Raw genomic sequence first — 20,691 nt, forward strand, 5'->3', positions numbered from 1 at the left:
CCGCCACTCCAGCTTGTGTTGAAACTACAACTCTCAGAATCCTCCTTTCACTTTTATGGAAGTTACAAGAACAATCGTTTGAATCTGCATGCTGGGAGTTGTAGTTTCACGGCAGCTGGAGTGCCAAAAGTTGCTGATCCCTAAAGTAGAGGATGTACTACTATACATTACATACAGGTGAAACTCGAAAACTTAGAATATCGTGCAAAAGTCCATTTATTTCAGTAATGCAAATTAAAAGGAATTGCATTAATGCAGCTTAAAATTTGAATTTTGTGAAAAGGTTCAATATTCTAGACTCAAAGTGTCACACTCTAGTCAGCTAATAATCCATACCCCCTGAGCAAAGGGTACCTCAAAATTGTGACTTTGGGGTTTCATAATCTTCCAAATTATAACAAATAAAGGCTTGAAATATCTCGCTTTGCATGTAATGAGTCTCTCATATGTTAGTTTCACAATAAATGAACTTTGATATTCTAGTTTTTCGAGTTTCACCTGTAGATATGTTAATATGAACTTTGGAGATTTTTTCTGCATTATTGGAAACTTTTATAGGATCGCACAAATAAAACCAAAAACCTTCTACGACACTTTTATACCCTCTGGACTTGTGCAAATGTGTTATATATTGGAGTTCTCTGGTGGACACCAGTGCTAGATTATCAGGCTTTTTGGGTGGCAGGGTTCTGGGTAAAGGCATCTCCTTATGTATAGCTATGTACCACTACCTGTATATAGTTACACCTAATGACACATCATTAATCCCTGAAAATGACTCCTCAATCGTTGGCATATCTTCAGTCTCTGAGAGGGAGTGCTCACGTCGCTGATGTCCTGTCCAGGAATTTCTGTCAAGCTAGACCCTAAAGAGTGTGCCCCGCTGCTGTGAACCTAGTGCCCATTTTCACCTGGGGACAGCCCTGTGTCTATCTTTAACCTGTGAAGATGAAGCCATCCTGGAAGGTCTTACTCATCGTATAAAAGCTTTCAGACCGCAATAATTGTCATTGACAAGAGCAGTTTGTGTCACCAGTTGAAACTACAATGTGTGAAAGCAAGTTCTTCCAGCATTTATCATATATGCTCCAGTATGAACGTGTGCCACCCATTTCCACTGTGCTCACGTGTAGTGGGTGTGACACCCTCGCACAAACAGGAAGAGATACTGCTCCGTGGAGCTGTCTCTGCTCTCAGGTTGCTGACTCTGGGACCTTTGGATTACACCCAGGACTAGACATTGATTTCAGTTTTGGTTACTTTATTACTTGTGACCGTTTCCTTCTCTACTCAGATGATTTTCACTTTGCTGTAACTCCTACTCCCAACATCTGCTTCTGTGTCTTTTATTTCCTCTTCTCTGTCTCAAGACTTTGAGTCTGATCTGATTCATTGTCATAAAACTCTTTTCCACAGTCCTTCATACAAGTCTCCTTTATCTCGGAGCCTGGTCTGAACTCGATCTTAATTCTTCTGCTCGCTCTGTACCCATGCATGCGTTACATGTAGGGCACAGTGCCAGTCTGGACAGGAAGACAATGGAGAGGGTCATACAGAAACTGGATGGACTGTCAAGGCTTAGCGGGGTTCCTCAACTGCAGAGAAGTCACCCCTACCTTCCAGACATTACCCGAGATATAAAGGACCATCTGCGCCAAATTCTAGACAAGACCTCTGACCTGAGTCATAACCAGTACCTGCAGGTGACAGTGAATAGTCTGCTCAGCAAGACCGCGCAATGTGCTGAAATAGTCAAAAAGGAAGGGGCCGTGGCCAGGTAAGTGCAATGACCGGGGTGTCATCTACACAAGTAGTCAAGCTGTATTTGCCATTTATTTTGTGGGACTGCACTATTTGTCTATTGCGGTAACGCTCTAGGTAAACATACAGAGACACAGATCATGATATCACTTCACGTTGTACCAAATGACAAACTCACCTCTTCTACAACGTATAGAAAGATATTGCACATTATTATATTATTGTACCTTCCCATATTTCGTCCTCATGGTTGTAGTGATACAGAGAAATCCTACATGGGGGACTGGTGGGGAAGAAACATGCAGACACATTTGAATGTAGGCGATCGCTGGTGCCAAGAGCCAGGGCAAATCAAGCCACGGCATGTGTATCTGGTGCCAAGTGCAGGTAAAGCTGCTAATCCAAGGCATTCTAATCATGAATGAATTCATAAATCTCCTCGATACAAATTTACAGAGGTGCATGTCCATATGGGATTGCCCAAAACAAGTGACATCCATAGTCCCCATGGAATGGGATCCAGATTGATCCATTACTGATTCCTCACCGTTCAGTTCGCTATTGCATTATCAAATGGAAGGAGACGATGAGAAATATGATTCCCAGTAATCCCAATAAGCAGTGCTAAACTCGTCTCCTATGCACTGTGATAAGGTCGCCTGCAAACTAATGGTAACCCCATGTGATATCTTGATAGGATCATTAGCTCAAACTTTTGAATGTGTTTCAGTTGTCCTAGTCCGGGTATGCTCAACCTGCGGCCGCCAGCATGCCCTTATAGCTGTAGGCTGCTCAGGCATAATGGGAGTTGTAGTTTTGGAACAACTGGAGGGACACAGGTTGGGCATCCTTGTCCTAGTCTGTCTGTCTGTATTAGGGGCCAATCACACATCCGCAAAATAGGTCTGCTTCCTTTTTGCAATTTTGCGGAACGGGTGCGGACCCCGCAAAAAGATAGAACATGACAAGAAAAGACATTTCTATTATAGTGCCAGCCATGTGTGGTCCGCAAAATGCAAAACGCACATGGCCGGTGTCCGTATTTTGCGGATCTGTCCTTTTTTGCGTGTCCGTGTTTGACTGCAATTTGCGGACCGCAAAACAGTTACGGATGTGTGAATGGACCCTTACAGTCCTAGTTCTTGCCTGCTTTCTTCCTGCATCCATCTCTACCCCATCTGCAAGCTCTCCTAGTGTCTCCAGTTTTGTGTTGTCATTACAGTATCTACAGTTCCAGTATTTAAGACTGTCCAGACTTCTGTGATGCAGCTTCTCTGCAGTTTTCTACAGTCAAGTCCTGCCTAAAACCACATAATAAGTATGAGGGACTGTTCAGACTATACCTGTGGTGTGTTTTGGGTACATTTTCTTTGCCTATAGACTCTGCTGCTTGCATCTGTGTCCCTGACCCCAGTGGGTCAGCGGAAAATATTCTTGGACTATCCCAAGAGGTAGCATTCTGGTTGCTCTCCTGCAGTGAAGTCCAGATATTTGTATAAGGGTTAAAGGGGTTACCCAACACCTGGGCAGCTCATACAGGTTATACTTACCCTACTCCTCATCGCTCCTGATGCCTGCACAGCCAACATTGCATCTCACCATTGCATCACCAAAGATGCCCCTCCCCCTTCCCATTGCCGGATGTTCTGATCCGCTCGACGGGATGATGCAGCAGCGGCCATTCGGGCATCAGGAGTGAAGAGGGTGCTGGGGAGAAGTTTAAGTATAACCTATATGAGGTGCCCAGGCATTTTTGGGGGCATTATAGGAGTTGGATAACCTCTTTAAAGGGTGAATATGAGGGGAGTGCCAGAATAATGCAGTTAGGGGGCCATTTATTAAGACCAGTGTTTTAGACGCCATTTTTAATAAACCCCCTGCACTGGCGTCTACATAACTTCAGTGTATCCACCGCCAATTCTAAATGTAGGACAGCTTACAGGCTGTCTTACATTTAGACCATTTTATACGCCTAAAACAGGCCAACTTATTTAGACCTGGCTTGAGTGGGGAGAAGTTGCAAATTGCTGCGCAAATAAGTGTTGCGCCACCATCTGCATCTGAAATACTCCTAATATAGACGTATTTCACCATAATAAATGACCCTCTCAGGGTTTAGCTCAAAGCCAAACCAGTTAGTTGGCAGAGTTGGTCTACACTTGCAGCGGGCCGCCACCTCTGGGGCCTCATTAGAGGTTATGAGGGTACCCAGGCGTAGGAATGGCCGAGTGGTATAGGGTGGCCTAAAATGTCCCTTTATCTTGTAAGAGTGTCACGGTGCTCCTACCTGGATATGGCTGGGCCCCAGGCGTTGGCTCTGAAGCAAACAAATAGGGGAGAATAGTTGAGGAATTTGAAGAAATAATTGAGTCCAGACCTTTTGATGAAGTTGAATAGCATCTTTACTTTGGTAAACTTTCAGCAGACACAATCTTCCAACTTTGTCTTGGTCCCAGCAGGCTCTGGCATTAAAACTCTGGCAGGCAAACTCATCTCTGCTACATCTGTTGCTCTCTGGCTCTGCTCAACTGACAGGCTAATTTCATTACTTTGCTTCTTCTTTATGCTGCACAACACTTGGTAGTCTGACTCTACGTTTGGCCAGGGAACACTCCTCGTGGCTCCTGAGGCTCTAAGCTGCGGCCTCCACATCCAGCAGAACTGAAGGTTCTCTGGCTGGATTGGTTTGGGCACGTTCAGCAGAGACGTGCCCAGCACACCCTCATTCCCCTAGCAGGGGGTAAGCTAGACTCACTAGTCCCCAAAATTCCTGCAGGAAGTAGGACTACCCCACTCCTCCACAGAGGGGGGTTAGAATGGAATGGAAAGCTCTATTCTACCTATCTGTAGCTCTGTCATGTTTGCTGTCACCTGCTGGCGAACCAGGCACATTACATGTGAACATAACAGTTACAAAACATTGGAAAATGCACAGTGTAGTGGACCTGAAATAAATACATAGATGATATTATATTAGGATACACAGATAAAAGCAGGGCATCGGAGTGGTAATGCCACTCTGGGGTGCTACATTCTTCCTTACTTAAAACCAAGCTGCCCTCGGCTTGTGCTTAGGGTGTCCAAGGAAAAATTCAAGTGCTGCATGAGAATGTGGACTATTACACACATATATAGATTGACATAGCAACATCTACCACTAGGTTCCTGCCCGTATGAGTAGGGTTTATATTCACAGTTTGCCCTCTCGGTAATAACCAGTGAACCAAAAAATACTGCACAAAGCGCTCAAATACTCCACAACGTGGCCATAGTCGTATATGGAGCATGGGGGTGTCAAGTACTGTAATCTCTCCATGATGCTATGAGACGCCCCTGCAAATAGAAGGGTGGCTTCATCCTGTATTCCATTCCAAGCACCAAGGTCTATAAATAGCTTTTCGGTCACCTTGATGACTAACAGGTAGCTACAACATTTTCCTTAAGGCAGTGCACAAGGCCTTAGGACATAAACAGACTACGAGAAGGAGCCGGTTCTCTCCCATATCTCCATGAGGGTTTTTTCCTCCAACCACATATTAGCAGCAGGTCTACCCTTGACGGTGTTAGAGCTGCTTGTGACGTGACCTAACATCTTCAGAGGCAGTCCATATGAGCTAGAGTAAGGTTTTAACTATCTGGCCAACAAGATTAAGTGCAAAGATCGAATTAAAGTGCATACAATCACATTACAGTACCTGTAAAGGAATACATACAAGGGGCGCAATACTTTAAACGTTGCTGAAAACTTGGAAAGGTTAGTGCAAATATATAAGGCACATATAAAATGAAATCAAATGTAATAAAGTAACATTCGAGTCCTTTACTTCAGTGCTGACGGATCAAGTGCACCAAACTGGAACATGAAGTGCAAAAGTCCTTTGTAATCCACAGGACTTAACAACATCATTATTTGTAATCCATATAGGGTATAAAATAGAAGCAAAGATAATGAGAACCCTTTTAGCAAAAGGGGCTCCCAATTAACCTGAGAAGTGGGGAAAATGGGGTTTTTGTCGGAGACATGCGCAATTGGGAAGCATTTTCAGTAGCTGGGGGAGTCCTGACAAACATGGCTATGTGGGTGAGGACAAAACGGGGGCAACAAAACAAATAAAACATAGCCAACAAGTCCTCACCCCTCAAGTCCAGTCCATGAAGTGGCCCCCATTAGTTCATGGTCCTTTAGGTCCTGATGATGAGTGTAGCAGAGCAGTTCCTTACAGTAGGTATCCTAGATCCTCCTCACTGCTGCTGCTGCTGAACGACATTAGTAGTCTCTCCTGCCTCTTGTAGGCTAGACGTGCAGCAGTGGTGGTGCTCTGGCGACTCCTGCTGGCGGATTTGGAAGTGACCTGGTGGTCACACTTGTCATCGTCGCTGCGGCAACTTTTTGTTTTCTGGGTCCGGAACTTCCTGCCATAAGGAATGGATTCAGGAGCTCCGACTGCAAAGGAGCTGGTAGGCAATCCTCCTCTCGCGGTGGTGACTCTCGGGTAGCTCTCTCCAGTGCCGACATCATCTTCCACGGGAGCTGATATGTTACCACCGTGGTACTGTAGGTAAAGGTAGAGGTGGATACACATCCCATTTGGCACGTTGGTGGCAGGGGCAAACCTGGAGTTAGAAGCTCCGGCTTGGCTTGAGGTTTTTCACAGAAGCGCAGTACTCCCCCTGTGGTTTCCTGCAGGCAGCGTACGCGACCCGTAGCTGCTGGGTCTTCCTGCCAGCACTCAGGTGCTGACGCAGGGACGAGGGTCACTCCAGTAGCAAGGGTCCCTTGAGGGCCTCCATTGGGGTGTATTCTACTTGGTCTCCCTTTAGAGGATGTGTCGGGCTTGGGGAAGATACGGGCACTTGACCCAGCGACGATGGAGTGGTAATGCCACTCTGGGGCTTTACACACTCACTGATTTGGGACAACCTTGTTACATGTGTTTCCAGGGAAGGTAGGGTTTTCCCCAAACTGTGGCATGACCCTGGTGTTTTTGTGATCTCTTCCTCCTATTAACTTTAATAGGAAAATACAGCATTAAGCAGAACACTTGCACTTAGTTAACAGATTTTATAGTGGCTTTTTATTGCATATAATACATTGACTTCCTTATGTTTATTACCCAATATAAAAAGCAGTTAGTTACGGCTAAAAAACAGTAGAAGTATGTGTGACGGTGGAGATTTGTCCCAGAAAAGCGGCTGTAAAACAAACGCACATGCTGTAGTGTGACATCAGGATACGCAGGCAACCTTAGGACAATAGCTCAGGACAATACTTCCTTATTGCAGCTTAAAAAACTGCATCACCACAAATACAATACTTGAAGTAATCCTAACAGATGGATATCGAGTTAACCCCTATCCGACCACCCACTTTAAATTTACGGCAGGAGTCGGGTATTTAACTATGCCGCCTGCTCGCGCGCGCCATAGCCACTGGGTGCCTGCTGTTTTAAACAGCAGATACCCGGGGCTAATGTATGCGATTGACGATAATTTCAATCTCACATATTTAACCCCTGAGATCTGTGAGCTCAAAAACTCGGTAGCGCATGCTCCCGGCCGTGCAACAGCTTCCCCTGGCGGGTATCGGGGTAGGCAGTTAGTTTGTGCGGCAGCCTCAGTTCTCCTGAATGATCCAAGGCTAGCCACATTTAGGACCCCCGTAACTGGATGAATAGCGCTGCCACATCCTACTGTTGCAGTATTTTGCATAGTAGTTTGGACCCGTCTCAGACCCACAGAGGCATTCTGAGACCCACAGAGGCATGCAGGTTTCAAAAGAACATTTATCTAGGCACAGATGGACTCACTGTAGATGGGACTTGCGGTTGTCAGGAAGACCCTCACTCATGTTTGTGATGCACAGGCATCCCATATTGTTCAGTTGTACCTCCCAACATTAGAATGCCCATAAGTGAGACATTTAACGGGATTATCCAATATTATATAATTATTATATTTATTATATAATTATTATTATATCAGACCTCACAGAGTAGCTGTCTTGCGGTGGTGATCATAATTACCTTGCCCCTGCTGCTTGCTCCATGGACAGATCTTCATCTCCCTGGTGCGCTGATATATCACCATGTTCATAGTGGGAATGTGCAACGGGCAGCTGCCTCCCAGGGCCAACAAATAGATTGTGTTTTGTGACGCCAGTTGCAGTGAGGCCCCTTTTTGTGATATAGTGGATAGTACCCAGGTGTAGGAATGGCCGAGTGGTATAGGGTTGCCTAAAACGTCCCTTGGTGTAATGTTGTGTCACGGTGCTCCTACCTGGATACACTGAACCCCGGGCATTGGCTCTGAAGCAGTAAAAGGGGGAGGTACTGTAGTAGTAGGGGATGAAGAAAAATGTGAGTCCAGACCTTGTGTGATGAAGTTCAATAACAGCTTTACTTTGCATAAACATTTCTCCAAACGAGTTACAGACTTTGTCTTGGTTCCCGCAGGCTTTAGCATTAAAACTGTGGCAGGCAAACTCCTCTTTGCTATATCTGTTGCTCTTTGGCTCTGCTGTACTAACAGGCTTCAATAGAATCTTTGCTTCTGCAGGATGCTGCAACCTCTCTCTGTAGTCTGACTCTAGATTCATCCAGGGAACTTTTCCTCCTGGCTCCTGAGGCTCCAAGGTGTGGCCTCTATATCCAGCAGAGCTTAGGGTGTTCTAGCTGGCTCGCTTTGCTTGCCTAGTACACGTCCTACTGCACACATTCCCCTTAACTAGTCCCCTCCCCTCCCTAGAGGGAGAGTTAGAATGGAATGAAGGGTTCCATTCTCTCTAAATGTAGCACTGCCATGGTTGCTGACACCTACTGGTGAACCAGGTACATTACATTATAACATAACAGTTGCAAAATAGAGAAATGCACAGTGTTTGGACCTGAAATAATTACACAAGATGACATGAGGTTAACCAATAAAGACAGTAGCGGGGTGCAGAAGCGGTAATGCCACTCTGGGGCATTACACATGTGACCACTGCAGCCAGTGACCTGCTCCACTTGCGTAACGACAAATGGTCACGTGAAGCAATCGCCTGAGGGAGTCATGGTGTACTCCCTCAGGCCGTATCTCACTGAGGATTGGTGCAGTGGAAAAATAGAACTGAAGTAGGAGGCCAGAGTTAAACGTAACAGTCTTTTTTACTTAGTGCAACTTAGAACTTGAAATACATATGGTAGCAGCAGGCTTTAGTGCAATTCTTCTCTGCACCAGCAAGAATATGGAGGTAGGTTGGTTGGTGGCAATTTCATACCAACTTTGTAAACTAACAAAGAGGGACACATTATGCAGCACGCTTTGCGCGCCTCAGCAAATTTTTTCAGCACTAGGCCACACCTCTACACATAGCTATACACCCTAATCCCACCCAGTCCCCTAATGCCCCCACATAATAATTATTTCCCCTTTCGTGCCACCGCACAGTATTTATGCCCACATTGTGTCTTCACAGAATTATGCCCAGCTGTGCCCCCATTAATATGCCCAGTTATGTGCCCCCAGTAATATGCCCAGCTGTGCCCCCCAGTAACATGCCCAGTTATGTGCCCCCAGTAATATGCCCAGTTATGTGCCCCCAGTAATATGCCTAGATGTGCCCCCAGTAATGTGCCCACATTGTGCCCCCAGTAATATGCCCAGCTATGTCCCCAGTAATATGCCCAGCTGTGCCCCGCAGTAATATGCCCTTAGTGTGCCCCCCAGTAATATGCCCACAATGTGGCCCCCAGTAATATGCCCACACTGTGCCCCACAGTGGTATGTCCACATTGTGACCCCCATTAATATGCCCAGTTATGTGCCCCCTAGTAATATGCCCTCATTGTGCCCCCAGTAATATGCCCGCATTGTGTCCCCAGTGATATTCCCACATTGTGCCCCTCACAGAAAGTAAAAAAAAATATATAAAAACGACATACTTACCTTCTTCTTCTTAGCAGCAGCAGGAAATCGGCTGCTCTAGTCTGTGACGAAGGCGGAGCCGAGGCTGATTGCCGGCCAGTCCCGCCCCCTGCACAGACCAGAGGTGTGGAGAGCCGGCGGGGGGAGGAATGATGAAGCAGGGAGCTGATGCCGGCTCTCTGCTTTATCATAATACAGGCCTAGTAGTTGTTTGGTGATGGGTGGCTTGGCTGTATTCCCTCACCTTACAGCAGTGTCTGTAGATGCAGTAGTAGCCGGTCACTCTGATATCTGGACTCTCAAGGCTTTACTTGAGGACAAATTGAAGTAGTTATGCCTGTGGAGTCTGTCACAGGAGCACTGCAGATTGCTTCCTCTCCACTCTGTCTCAGGACAAGATCTACCGCTCCTGGCAGGAGGAAAGACCTGCTCTAACATTGGAGGCACACACAATACAGTATAGCACTGTATTACGGTACTTTTTGTAAAGGCTGAAAAGTATGCACCCCCATTTTTCACCCAATAAGACGCACCTAGGTTTTAGAGGAAGACAATAAGAAAAAAAATATTTTCCATTAGACCTCAGGTGACAGCCCCAATCAGACTCCAAATGTTAATAGGACCCCAATAAGACCTCAGATCAGACCCCTAATCAGACCTCAGCTCAGACCCCAATGTGAATGACCCCCATCCAATCAGACCTCAGATAAGAGCCCCATGCCTCTCATCAGCCCCCATATGCCTCTCATCATCCCTCTTGCCTATTTTCAGCCCCCATTGACTTATATCAGCCCCCATGCCACAGAGAACATAAAATAAAATAAACACCTTTCCTGGTCCGGACTCCGCCTCTCCTCACCGCCAGTGCTATTTCTTCTTGTTCCTGCCATTGGCTGTGCTGTGATCTTACGCAGTCACAGAGCGCCCTCACGCTGTGCGCAGCCAGACAGACAAGGACCAGAAAAGTGGTGAATACAGAGCCTTCACCGCTTTCTGGTCCTCCGGTACTAATGATCGCTTCCATAATGGGAGCACTCATTAGTATTCACCCCCCATAAGACACAGGGACATTTTTCCCACACTTTTGGGGGAAAAATGCATCTTATGGGGGTGGGGGCAAATGCCGTAATTCCATCTAGTAAAAAATCTATTCTTCCACAGTGTTGATCCAATAGAACACAAAACAACCCCCATAAGACAGGAGCCAACCGTTTCATACTGGGGTCTCTAAATATGACAATATATCCTTCTAGTATTCACATCCTGGTAGATTATTTCTTACAGGAATGGCCCCTTTAAAATCTTTGAATGGGTCAACTTTTACAGTAGAGCTGTCTCTTTGCTCTTACAGTAAAGAATATCTTCCATGCTGATTGTGAAAACTTGTGTCCCCTATTTACATGAGTCAACACATGTAATCATTCATTTATTACTAGTCATTAGCTTCATTTACATGCAGCAATCCTCGGGGATCTATCGCCAGCCCTGCCAATCAGCTGGTTGAATGGGCACCAAGTGCTGGAGGCTTTATGTTATTTACATTGATCCAGACCTCAGTTCATACTGCCAGCAGCAGAGGAGCAGGGTACTACAGCTAGGTCCCAGTTAAGTGAATGGCCTATAGATGCAATTCCTTGCCTTGCTGCTACTATAGGTATGGCATATAAGCATGGGGAGGAACAGGTTGGTTAACCCTATTCCTGCCAACCTTTCCTTGCTGGTAGTAACATCCATGAAACAAACAGTAAATAACTATATACAATTTGTAGTGCCACCAGATCTGGGGTACTACGATCACCGTGGGTCTGCCACTCTGTGAGGTCTGATATCATGTTGGATAACCCCTTCAAGCCACATGCCCGATCTGAGTTTGCTGAAAATTGTTTAGCCTTGAGACCGTACTTATTTTAAAACGTATTGATGCCTAAATGTACGGTTAAAAGGAAATCTTTATTGAAAAATTAATTAAAATCACTATGCTCAAGTGCCCTTACTAGGACTAGGCAGAAAAGGAGTGGAGCTGCGTGGAGGAATAGCCACAGTCCCACTGGCCCTAAAGTGGTCAGAGCAGTAGGTATGCGGATAGATAGTCGCAATACCTCTGTATACAGTACTCCTGGATCTCTGCCCTGAACCACTTCCCAATAGAAAATTAGGAGACCTATTGTGCGTCCACAAGTGAGTACCACGAATAATGTAAGTGTCACACTATTTATGTATCCTGGGTAAACCACCAGGTGTCACCAAAAGCTAGCCGTCTGAACCCTAAAAAATCTCTTTATCAGGCTGGGGCATTAAGAAAGTGTTAGCCCCTGATCACCTGACTAGAGCTGTGCCAAGAGCGTCAGGGGACGAGAGAGACAGTTTCACAGCCAAGTGTATATTAAAGACTGAGCGCTATTCTGCTAGAGAACTGTCAATCCCTGCGCTACTTCGCAGCCGCAACATAAAGCGTCAGATTTGAATCCCCTGCATGTGCTCTACGCGTTTCTGTGCCCCTATCATCGGGACACTTCATCAGGAGCACCAGGCACAAGCAAAGGGATAAATTTCTGAGAGTCACTTACAGTTGTCATGGAGTCGGCGGTAAATGCTGCACGTGTAAAACGCTGCATTAGCGGCGCTAGGATGGCCGTAAGCCAGCTCTTTTTGTAAGAGATCGCATGTAGGAGGGAGGGTGGGCGCTGTATGTGTCGGCCCACATGCCCGATCTGCCCAACAATGCCCACAAACATCCTAGAAACAACCTATATATGTCATATTTGTATAAGCACTGACCCTTGAAGACCATTTGGGAACAATCTTCCCAAATATGAGATAATTGGGAGATGACATGAAGGGCAATACAGATATTATTTGGAGTTCTCTTGGATGGTATGAAACCCCTAGGTATTTTTCATCCACTTTCTGGGGGAGTAAAAGGAACTGCTGACAATATAATGATTATAAGGGTGCAGGAGGAGGCATATGCATTATATATTAGGCTGATTTCCAAATTAGTGTTGTAATCTGCTCAGTGTATTTTAATGGAGGGGACTGAGTGATTTGCCTGGTCACATGACCCCCCATCAGCAGCCATCTTCTGGACAGGACTGCTGTGTGGACAACACAAAGGACGTGGCCAACAAGAGAGAATACCTTATGAAATATAGAAAATGGTGCAGAATATCAACAAAGACTATAATAGTAAGTGTCACATACTCATGTTACAAACACATTTATCAACGGTGGCCAGACAGTGGCCAGACCCTTTAAGGTTGGAAATGCCATGTTTGATTTTTGTTGTTTGTGACCACATTTAGAACATAGGGGCTCATTTAGGAACTATGGTCTAAAAAAGTTGCAGGTGGAGTTTTTGCTACTTTTTGTGACATTTTGGTCTCTACATTTCCATTTTGTAGACGAAAACTCCAGATTAGACTGGGATTATAGCCCATTTACTATGTGCAACTTTTCAAAATGTCACAAAAATGTCACATCTCATGCCAGACAGACCCCTGGTATACTTTTACGCTTAAAGGTGAAAACCACATTACGCTGACACATATATTGTTAAGGCACACCAGTTCATAAATTTGTCGGAGACACACAAAGCAAAGCCAGGCTTAAAACTGACACAAAAACAACCTTAAATGAGAAATGAAGCCCCATAGTTTCTGCTCTCAGCATACTTTCATGAACTTTCTACGTACACTGAAGTGTTAGCTTTATTTCTACCTTCTGAGAACCAATACAGTGAGTGGACATGCTCCAGTACAAGTGAAGATGCGTCAAATGGGAATTTGTCATATACTGTAACTCTTTGAAACGGCATCATTTGTGCACGGGTGAGGATTCTCTGGATTCTCAGTCACATATAGAGATGAGCGAATTGATTCATAACAATCTATTCATCTCATCATTGATTGATACGACGGGACATCTTGGCCGGCCGCTGCTCCAAGTAGCAGTTCAAGCACAAAACTTCTGCTTCCGCTGTTGGGGAGATTTACAAAGTGAAATGTGCCAGAATTTCAGCCCAGTTTGTTCCAAAAAACTGGCATACAGACATAGTGTCAGATTTACTATATGTTTTAGACACTTTTTGAGCCTCCTTAAGAGTTTTAAAAGTGTCTAGGAAAGGGATGTGAAATTTTGGTGCAAAAAGTAAGTGTGGTTTCACACCTGTTGCAAAGTTCACCATAACCGTCCTAGCTGGATACCGCCGTTTAACACCAGACTCCATTGACTATAATTGTATCCAATGCACACACGCACTGGTTTTTGTCCGGCTGAAACCCGGTGTGCATGCCTGAAACCGTCCGAATGCCCGCTGGATCCCATTATAGTCAATGGGGCTCCGGCAGTGCATGGCCCTATCCAGCTATACCAGATACAGTGACCTCCGACAGGCTGTTCCTTTGCTGGATAGCTTTACCCTGTATGTGAAAGTAGCCTTAGCCAATCTAGATGAGGCGTAACAGTATGGAAACAGTCTGTCTCAGCTCACTCTGCACCTGCAGTGGGTCTTACATAGTTCTGTGTCCACCCCACCGCTGCTGGATTACATGGTGGTCGTAACCCCTGGATACAAGCAGTGTATAATGTGATGGAAAAATAATTCAAGTCAGCAAAGGCGGCAATATATCACAATAATCACAATACATTAGTAAGTGCCTTGTATTAACTTTCTCTACAGTATAATTGCCATTTGCTGAGGTGCAGTGATGGCCAGTTCGCTGTGCTCGCCCCCGGGGGCCTTGATCGGGCTGTTCTCGGAACTGCTTGCTCCCGGTGACCGCATTTGTTTCAGACCGGCTCGCAGTGCAGGCACAGGTAAGAGCTTACCTGTGCCTCGCCGGACTTGTGATTTAAGATGGCAGCCCGCATGTGTTCGCGGGCGAGCACGGCGAACTGGCCATCACTGCTGAGGTGAGAGGACCCCTTTAATATTGTAACAATGTACAGTCAGCAACTTGACACATTGTTGCCCAGAATATACTGCTTTCCCCTCTCCTTAAAGAGAAAGCATTTTTACTTGAACAGTAGCAATGACAATAACAGATTGTTATGTAAGATTACTTCTCCAGTGAACCAAATAGCATGTTAAAGTTGAAACTCCTGTCCATATATGTCGTTTTTAGGGTATGCGGGTGGATTTTTCTGCTCACTCGTGGTGCTTCTGCTGTTGTGGCTTGGAATCAGAAGTACCAGCAGTACTGCCACTACTTTCTGCTGGCTCACAATCTTCCGTCACTGTTCAGTCTCTGGATAGATCATCAGCATCTGATTGTCGGGGGTCCGACACCTGGGACCCCCGCCGATCAGCTGTTTGAGAAGGTAGCAGCGCTGGCAGTAGTGCCGCGACCTTCTCGCTGTTTACCGCAGGCCCAGTGATGTCACAACTAGTATCACTGGCCTGGGTGGGGCTAAGCTCCATTCAGGTGAACAGAGCTTAGCCCCGCCCAGGCCAGTGATACTAGTCGTGACATCACTGGGCCTGCGGTAAACAGCGAGAAGGCCGCAACGCTACTGCCTTCTCAAACAGCTGATCGTCAGTAATCCCGGGTGTCGGACCCCCGCCGATCAGATGCTGATGATCTGTCCAGAGGATCAGTTTAAAAAAACTGCAGAAGCCCTTTAAAGGTGTTGTATCATAACTTGTAATATAATTTAATTTCTGCTCTTTTCTGAGCTCAAAAGCCAAGTCTTGTACATGATTCATCATCACTACCTGTATAAATGTGTATATGGTGTACATAGGTATCTGTCAATCACTGATAAGACTGCTAAATATGTTAACTTGTCCTTGATAACACATTGTGAACACTGGAAAAATAATAGCTGTTTTTACTTGTTTCCCTAAAAAAAATGAGTAAAAGCTTTTTGATACATTATCTGCAGCCCCAAATGGTGCCACTAAATAGTAGAACTCATTTAGCAAAATATGGCTACGTCGATGGAAACATACATTTTTTTATGGCTTCTTGGAAGGTGTAGATAAAAAAAAATGACCTTGAAGGTTTAAAATAACTGAGTGACTAATGCTGAAAGCAAAAGGCCACGAAGCCAAGCACTGAATGACACAATGGCATATTTACCTCCTCCCCCAAAGCTCCATGGACTTCATGGGCCGCCATGGAGAACTTGTACTTTAAATTCAACTGCTTTATTCTATTGGTCTTTGGTCCTGCTCTTTACCGCCATTCTTCTACATTGGCTGTGTCCGGTACTGCAGTCCATCCACATTCACTTGAATAAAATTCAGCTGCAATACAACACACGGCCTTTGAACTATAGTGGTGGATCCTTTTTCTCATCCACATACAGATTAGCCTTTGATGAGTAAAGTCAAAGTTCTATCTCCTGGCTATATCTTGCCTTTCCAGCTTTTCCAGCAGCTGGTATCTGCCTGACATACTTGGCATTCTTCTTCGCTGTAGGGTCATGTGTGTCCTTTCTTATTTTTCTGTGGTTGGCATGTTTGTTCTCATTCATAAGGGTGAATGAGAACAATGGATGGATTAAAAAGAGTATGTAAAGCTTCATTCATGAGTCTCGACTATTATCAAAGCATTTACAATAAGAAGCAATGACACCATATTCCTGGTATGATGAAACTTAAGGCTAGCTATAATTGGGCAGATCTGTCTGTGTAATATTGCCGCTGATAACCCGATGAACGAGAAAACTTTCATTCATCAGGCATTAGCAATCTTTCAGCAGGTTAAAAAATCATTGTTTACCAGCACCAGATCGTGCCATCTAATCATGGTCTGCTGGCAAACAATGGAGGAGCGATGGCATTAGTGATCATTCCTCCCCATACTGTGAAGGAGATTGCTGCATGTAATAGCAGTGCTGACGAGCAGGCACTTGTTGGGAAGTAATGCTTCCTTCGCCTGCCTCATCTGCTGTTGCAATACCAGCCTTAGAGTTATATACAGGCTATAACCTACCATAGACTTGGGGGATGGTAACACTGAATGATTAACCAGGGAGGGTTACATTTACATTGGCATAGGTAGATAAAAGCGAGTTTGTTCTGTGTAGTATACATAAAAAAATAATAATAATCAACTTGGAAACCATAAACAAGTTGCTGTTGACTGACCTTTTGTGTTTGTGTACGTATTAAGCAATTTGGGTGCATAATAGTGCCCTGCAGTTTATAAGCTATAGGTCTGACTGTCCCAATAACAATGTTTTGCATCGCTTAAACACAAGACATAATGAAAAAAAGACATATCCTGCTTGTTGATAGCTTCCAAGTAGCAATCAATTGTTTTCTATCATGTACTAATAGAACCGTACTGATGCTGTGACAGCAGCCATAACAGTAGGTAGAGAAGGCTCTCTCCACTTTGCTGTGGCCATGCTGATGTAGTGCAGCCCAGCTCCTATTCAGGTCAATGGGATTTGAAGTGCTGCTTCCTAAATATCTCCTGGAGTTCTACAGAGCAGGGACATCACTGTTCTCCTCGGGGGTGGGCATACCATATGCCCAGCCTGTGCAGTTACACAAGAGCCCAGAAGATAATGAGACACTTCTACCAAAAAGGCATCTTCCTAGTGACTATTACACTGTATTACATACATTAGGCGTGGTTTATTAATTACTGGAGGACAAGAAGGGTACATCCAAGCGGGATGTAATTTGGTACAGAAAATGCATCACATCCACTTTGCTGGTACTACAAGACATTGTGGCTCTACTACATACCTTCAGGCTGGTGTCACACACATCTATTTGTGGCAGTTTATTGAGTCACGAGTGCATTGGAAAGTAGCGAGAAATATAAAGGAAGGACTACTTCTTTTCCTTCCTGCTGGATCCACTTGTGGATGTGGCTTAAAAAACTGCAACAAAATGCTGTGTGACACCACCCTTAGAGTGACTTAGGGGGAGACCCTTTTGAGAGCAGGCGGCCTATATACTGTTCTTGTACATGGGCCCTATATACTGTATACAGAGACCAGTTACATAGTTACATAGTTTTTTTTTTTTTTTTTATTTAAATATTTTATTTATTATCATACAAAAACTACATACCAATATTACATTTACAATACTATAAAATCCATAAGTCCGTCAATTCTAATTTTTTAAACATAGTTAAATATAATTTCATGCAAGTGTCCATAATTATGTGCATGTTAACAAAATCAAATGGAGATCTCGCTTCATGGGAAGAAAGCAGGACCCACCCGGCATCAAAAGCTTTAATAATGCAGATGGACAAAAACATCTTATTTAATATTATTATCTCTATAAGGGGCAGGGAACAGAGGCCCGCAGCCTGGGCGGCCCGCCAAGCAGCGAACATGCACCGCATACGGCTTCCCTCAAACATAAGTGAGCACGATCAACAGGATCAACACTCGTGTGGCGAATCATCTGGTGCTCACATACACCGTGCGGGGCGAGCTCACAACGATCTTTAATCGCACACTTCCATAGAACCGAAGAAAAAGGGGGGTCCAGCAGTCTTCTATCACAGTGGTGTAAAGCCCACTCACGTGTTTTACTGCCCCATCCCCGTGTGGTTAAGTTGAGTATTAATGCCCTTTTTAAGCATAACTCGCATGTGTTTACCACGGTGTCTCGTGTAGAAAAGGACTCGAGTCAAATGTCGCTCAGCAGTCTCCGGCAATTGAAGAGAATATAAACAAAAACAGAGCCAAAACCAGCACTGTCTCATTAAGAGAGCACAACCCAACACCGACTCCATCTCATTAAAAGAAGACACATAGTAGCACCCATCCCACACATGTGTCAGATCACTGCCCGTGGTTGAGGCTCATGTCCGACAGGAAGAGCCGCATCCCGGGTCAGGCCCGACGCCCGGACCCCCCGAGATCCCGAGCCCCGGGCCCCCGCCCATGTATTACTCAATATTTTAGGTAGGTCAAAAATTAACCAATAACTGATGCTGGTGGGTCCTGCCAACCTCCAACATTTCTAGAGATACTCCAATACTCCATTATGACTTCGCATTCTTCACTAATACATTGCATACAAAAAGAAACCGGACTAATTGGATCTTCCCCAAAGATGAGCTCCCCGAGACAGACCCCAGAGCCTCCCTCAGCTCAGAGAGAGACAACTCCTCTTCCAGATATTCTATTTGAGCTTCATTTAAGGTAGAAAGTGGAATCCTCTCCAAGAACCGCATCGCCAGTTCGGATGACAAACCAGAAGAGGATCTGTATATCTGAGCAAAATATTGTAGAAAGGTATCCCTGATCCCTTCTGGATTTGTTATAATTTCCCCCTCTGAATTACGGATTGAGGTGATAGATTGATTTTTCCTATCTTGTTGTGTAATTATTCTTGCTAAGAGCTTACCAGGGCGTCCAGACTCTGAAAAATATTTAAGCCCCTTAAAGAATACTCTATGGTTTGCTTTCTCTACTAGATAATTCTCCAAAAAGCAGCTAGCCTTCTGCATCTCTTCCCTGTTGTATTCCGTGGGTTGACTGGTAAATCGCTCAGTTGTAGATGCAGCAATCTTAACCAATTCCTCCTCTTTTTCCCTAAATGTTCTCTTTGCTGCAGCAATCTCACTTATAAAGACCCCTCTTAAGTATGCTTTCAAGGCATCCCATACTATATTGATGCTAGCAGAGGGAAGATTCACCTCCCAAAAGGAGGATATCAGTAGTTTAATAGACTGAGGATTCTCCAAAATGGTGAGCCAATATGGGTTCAGCTTGAATCCTAGCCCCCTTCTATCCTTATTCTCCCCAGTGCGAACCTCAACTAATACGGGTGAGTGGTCAGAAACAGTTCTTACTCCGTATCGTATCTTACGGATATTACTCAAGTTGCTCTCATTGGTGAATGCTAGATCAATCCTAGACATTGCTCTACCGCCCCTACTGACACAAGAGTATACTCTCTTTCCTCCGCCGAGGTGTTCCCATATATCTACCACTCCTGCCTCTAAACAAAACTGGGGCAACGAGGAGTTACAAGGGTTCCTCCCCCGATCTGCATCTAAAGTGAATCTATCCTTATTGGGGTCCATGACCGCGTTAAAATCCCCCATCAGGATTAACCGACTCATAGTTACATAGTTAATACGGTTGAAAAAAAGACATAAGTCCATCCAGTTCAATCAAGGGATAGGTGGGGATGCGAATTCCAGAAGGAAGTGAGACTCAAATTTCTACACATTTTCATAAGCATTAATGTAATTTACTTTTACAAATTCATCTAAACCCTTTTTAAAACTGTCCACTGTTCCAGCTGTGACCACGTCCAGTGCAGCCGTACTAAGCGCAGCCTAAGGGGAGGCTGGCATGAGAGGTTTGGGGTCGAGGGGACGGCGGGGGTTAACAAGCGGGCGGAATTAGGTAGGAAAAGGTTAAGGTTAAGGGGCCGGGTTAGCAGAGGGGGTGGGCGGAGCTAGGGATTTAAAAGGGGTAGAGGCGGGAAGAGCGGGCGCCATTTTAGGGTAGAAAACTGGTGGAGTAATCGAGCGTGTGTGCGGCTATGGAGGCGATGCTGAATAGATTGCGGGCGGCGGCAGAGTCCCGGGGCCCTGAGTGGTTGGAGGCACAGGTGGCGGCGGTGCTTGGTGGGGAGGATGCAAGCGCGGCTGGCTTGACACCGGAGGGCAGACGGCCGCGGCGGGTACGGCCGCCGTCGCGCCTTAGCCCGAGTGAGACCCCACGGGCTCGGCGCCGGATTGGGAGCCCCTCCAGGGACCCTCCACGTCGGGGAGGCTCTGCTAGAGCTTCGGCAGCGGCCTCCCGGCGTGGGAGGAATCCCGTCGTACGGCGGAGCCCAGCGCAGGGCAGGGGTCCCCCCCCCTGCTTTTACCAGCTTGCGGCGAGGGATCGGGACCAGGACCTGCGGGATCCCCCCTGTCACCTGGGGTCGGGAGGCCTGCGCGGCGAGGGAGCGTGCGGCAGAGCGGTCACGAGGCTGGGCTGGCTGCTGGAGCGCAGGGGTCCAGGCCTTGGGAGGAAGATAGAGGCGGGGAGAGCGCTGGTAGGTGCCAGCCAGAAGAGGTGTCGTCGCCATCATCGTGCGCACCC

General features: G+C 45.7%; 1 protein-coding gene across 2 annotated transcripts in view; it reads left to right on the top strand.

Moving 5' to 3' along the window:
* The first annotated feature begins 1,174 nt into the window (after window positions 1–1,174).
* LOC122926669 (E3 ubiquitin-protein ligase CBL-B-B-like) overlaps window positions 1,175–20,691 on the top strand; it is a 73,483-nt gene continuing 53,966 nt past the window's right edge. For both annotated transcript variants that reach the window (XM_044278119.1, XM_044278120.1), the window contains exon 1: window positions 1,175–1,777. In XM_044278119.1, coding sequence (XP_044134054.1) covers window positions 1,491–1,777 — 287 coding nt within the window. In that variant the 5' untranslated portion in view covers window positions 1,175–1,490. The remainder of the gene's footprint in view (window positions 1,778–20,691) is intronic.

This window comes from Bufo gargarizans, chromosome 2 (assembly GCF_014858855.1).
Source record: "Bufo gargarizans isolate SCDJY-AF-19 chromosome 2, ASM1485885v1, whole genome shotgun sequence".
Classification (NCBI taxonomy): domain Eukaryota; kingdom Metazoa; phylum Chordata; class Amphibia; order Anura; family Bufonidae; genus Bufo; species Bufo gargarizans.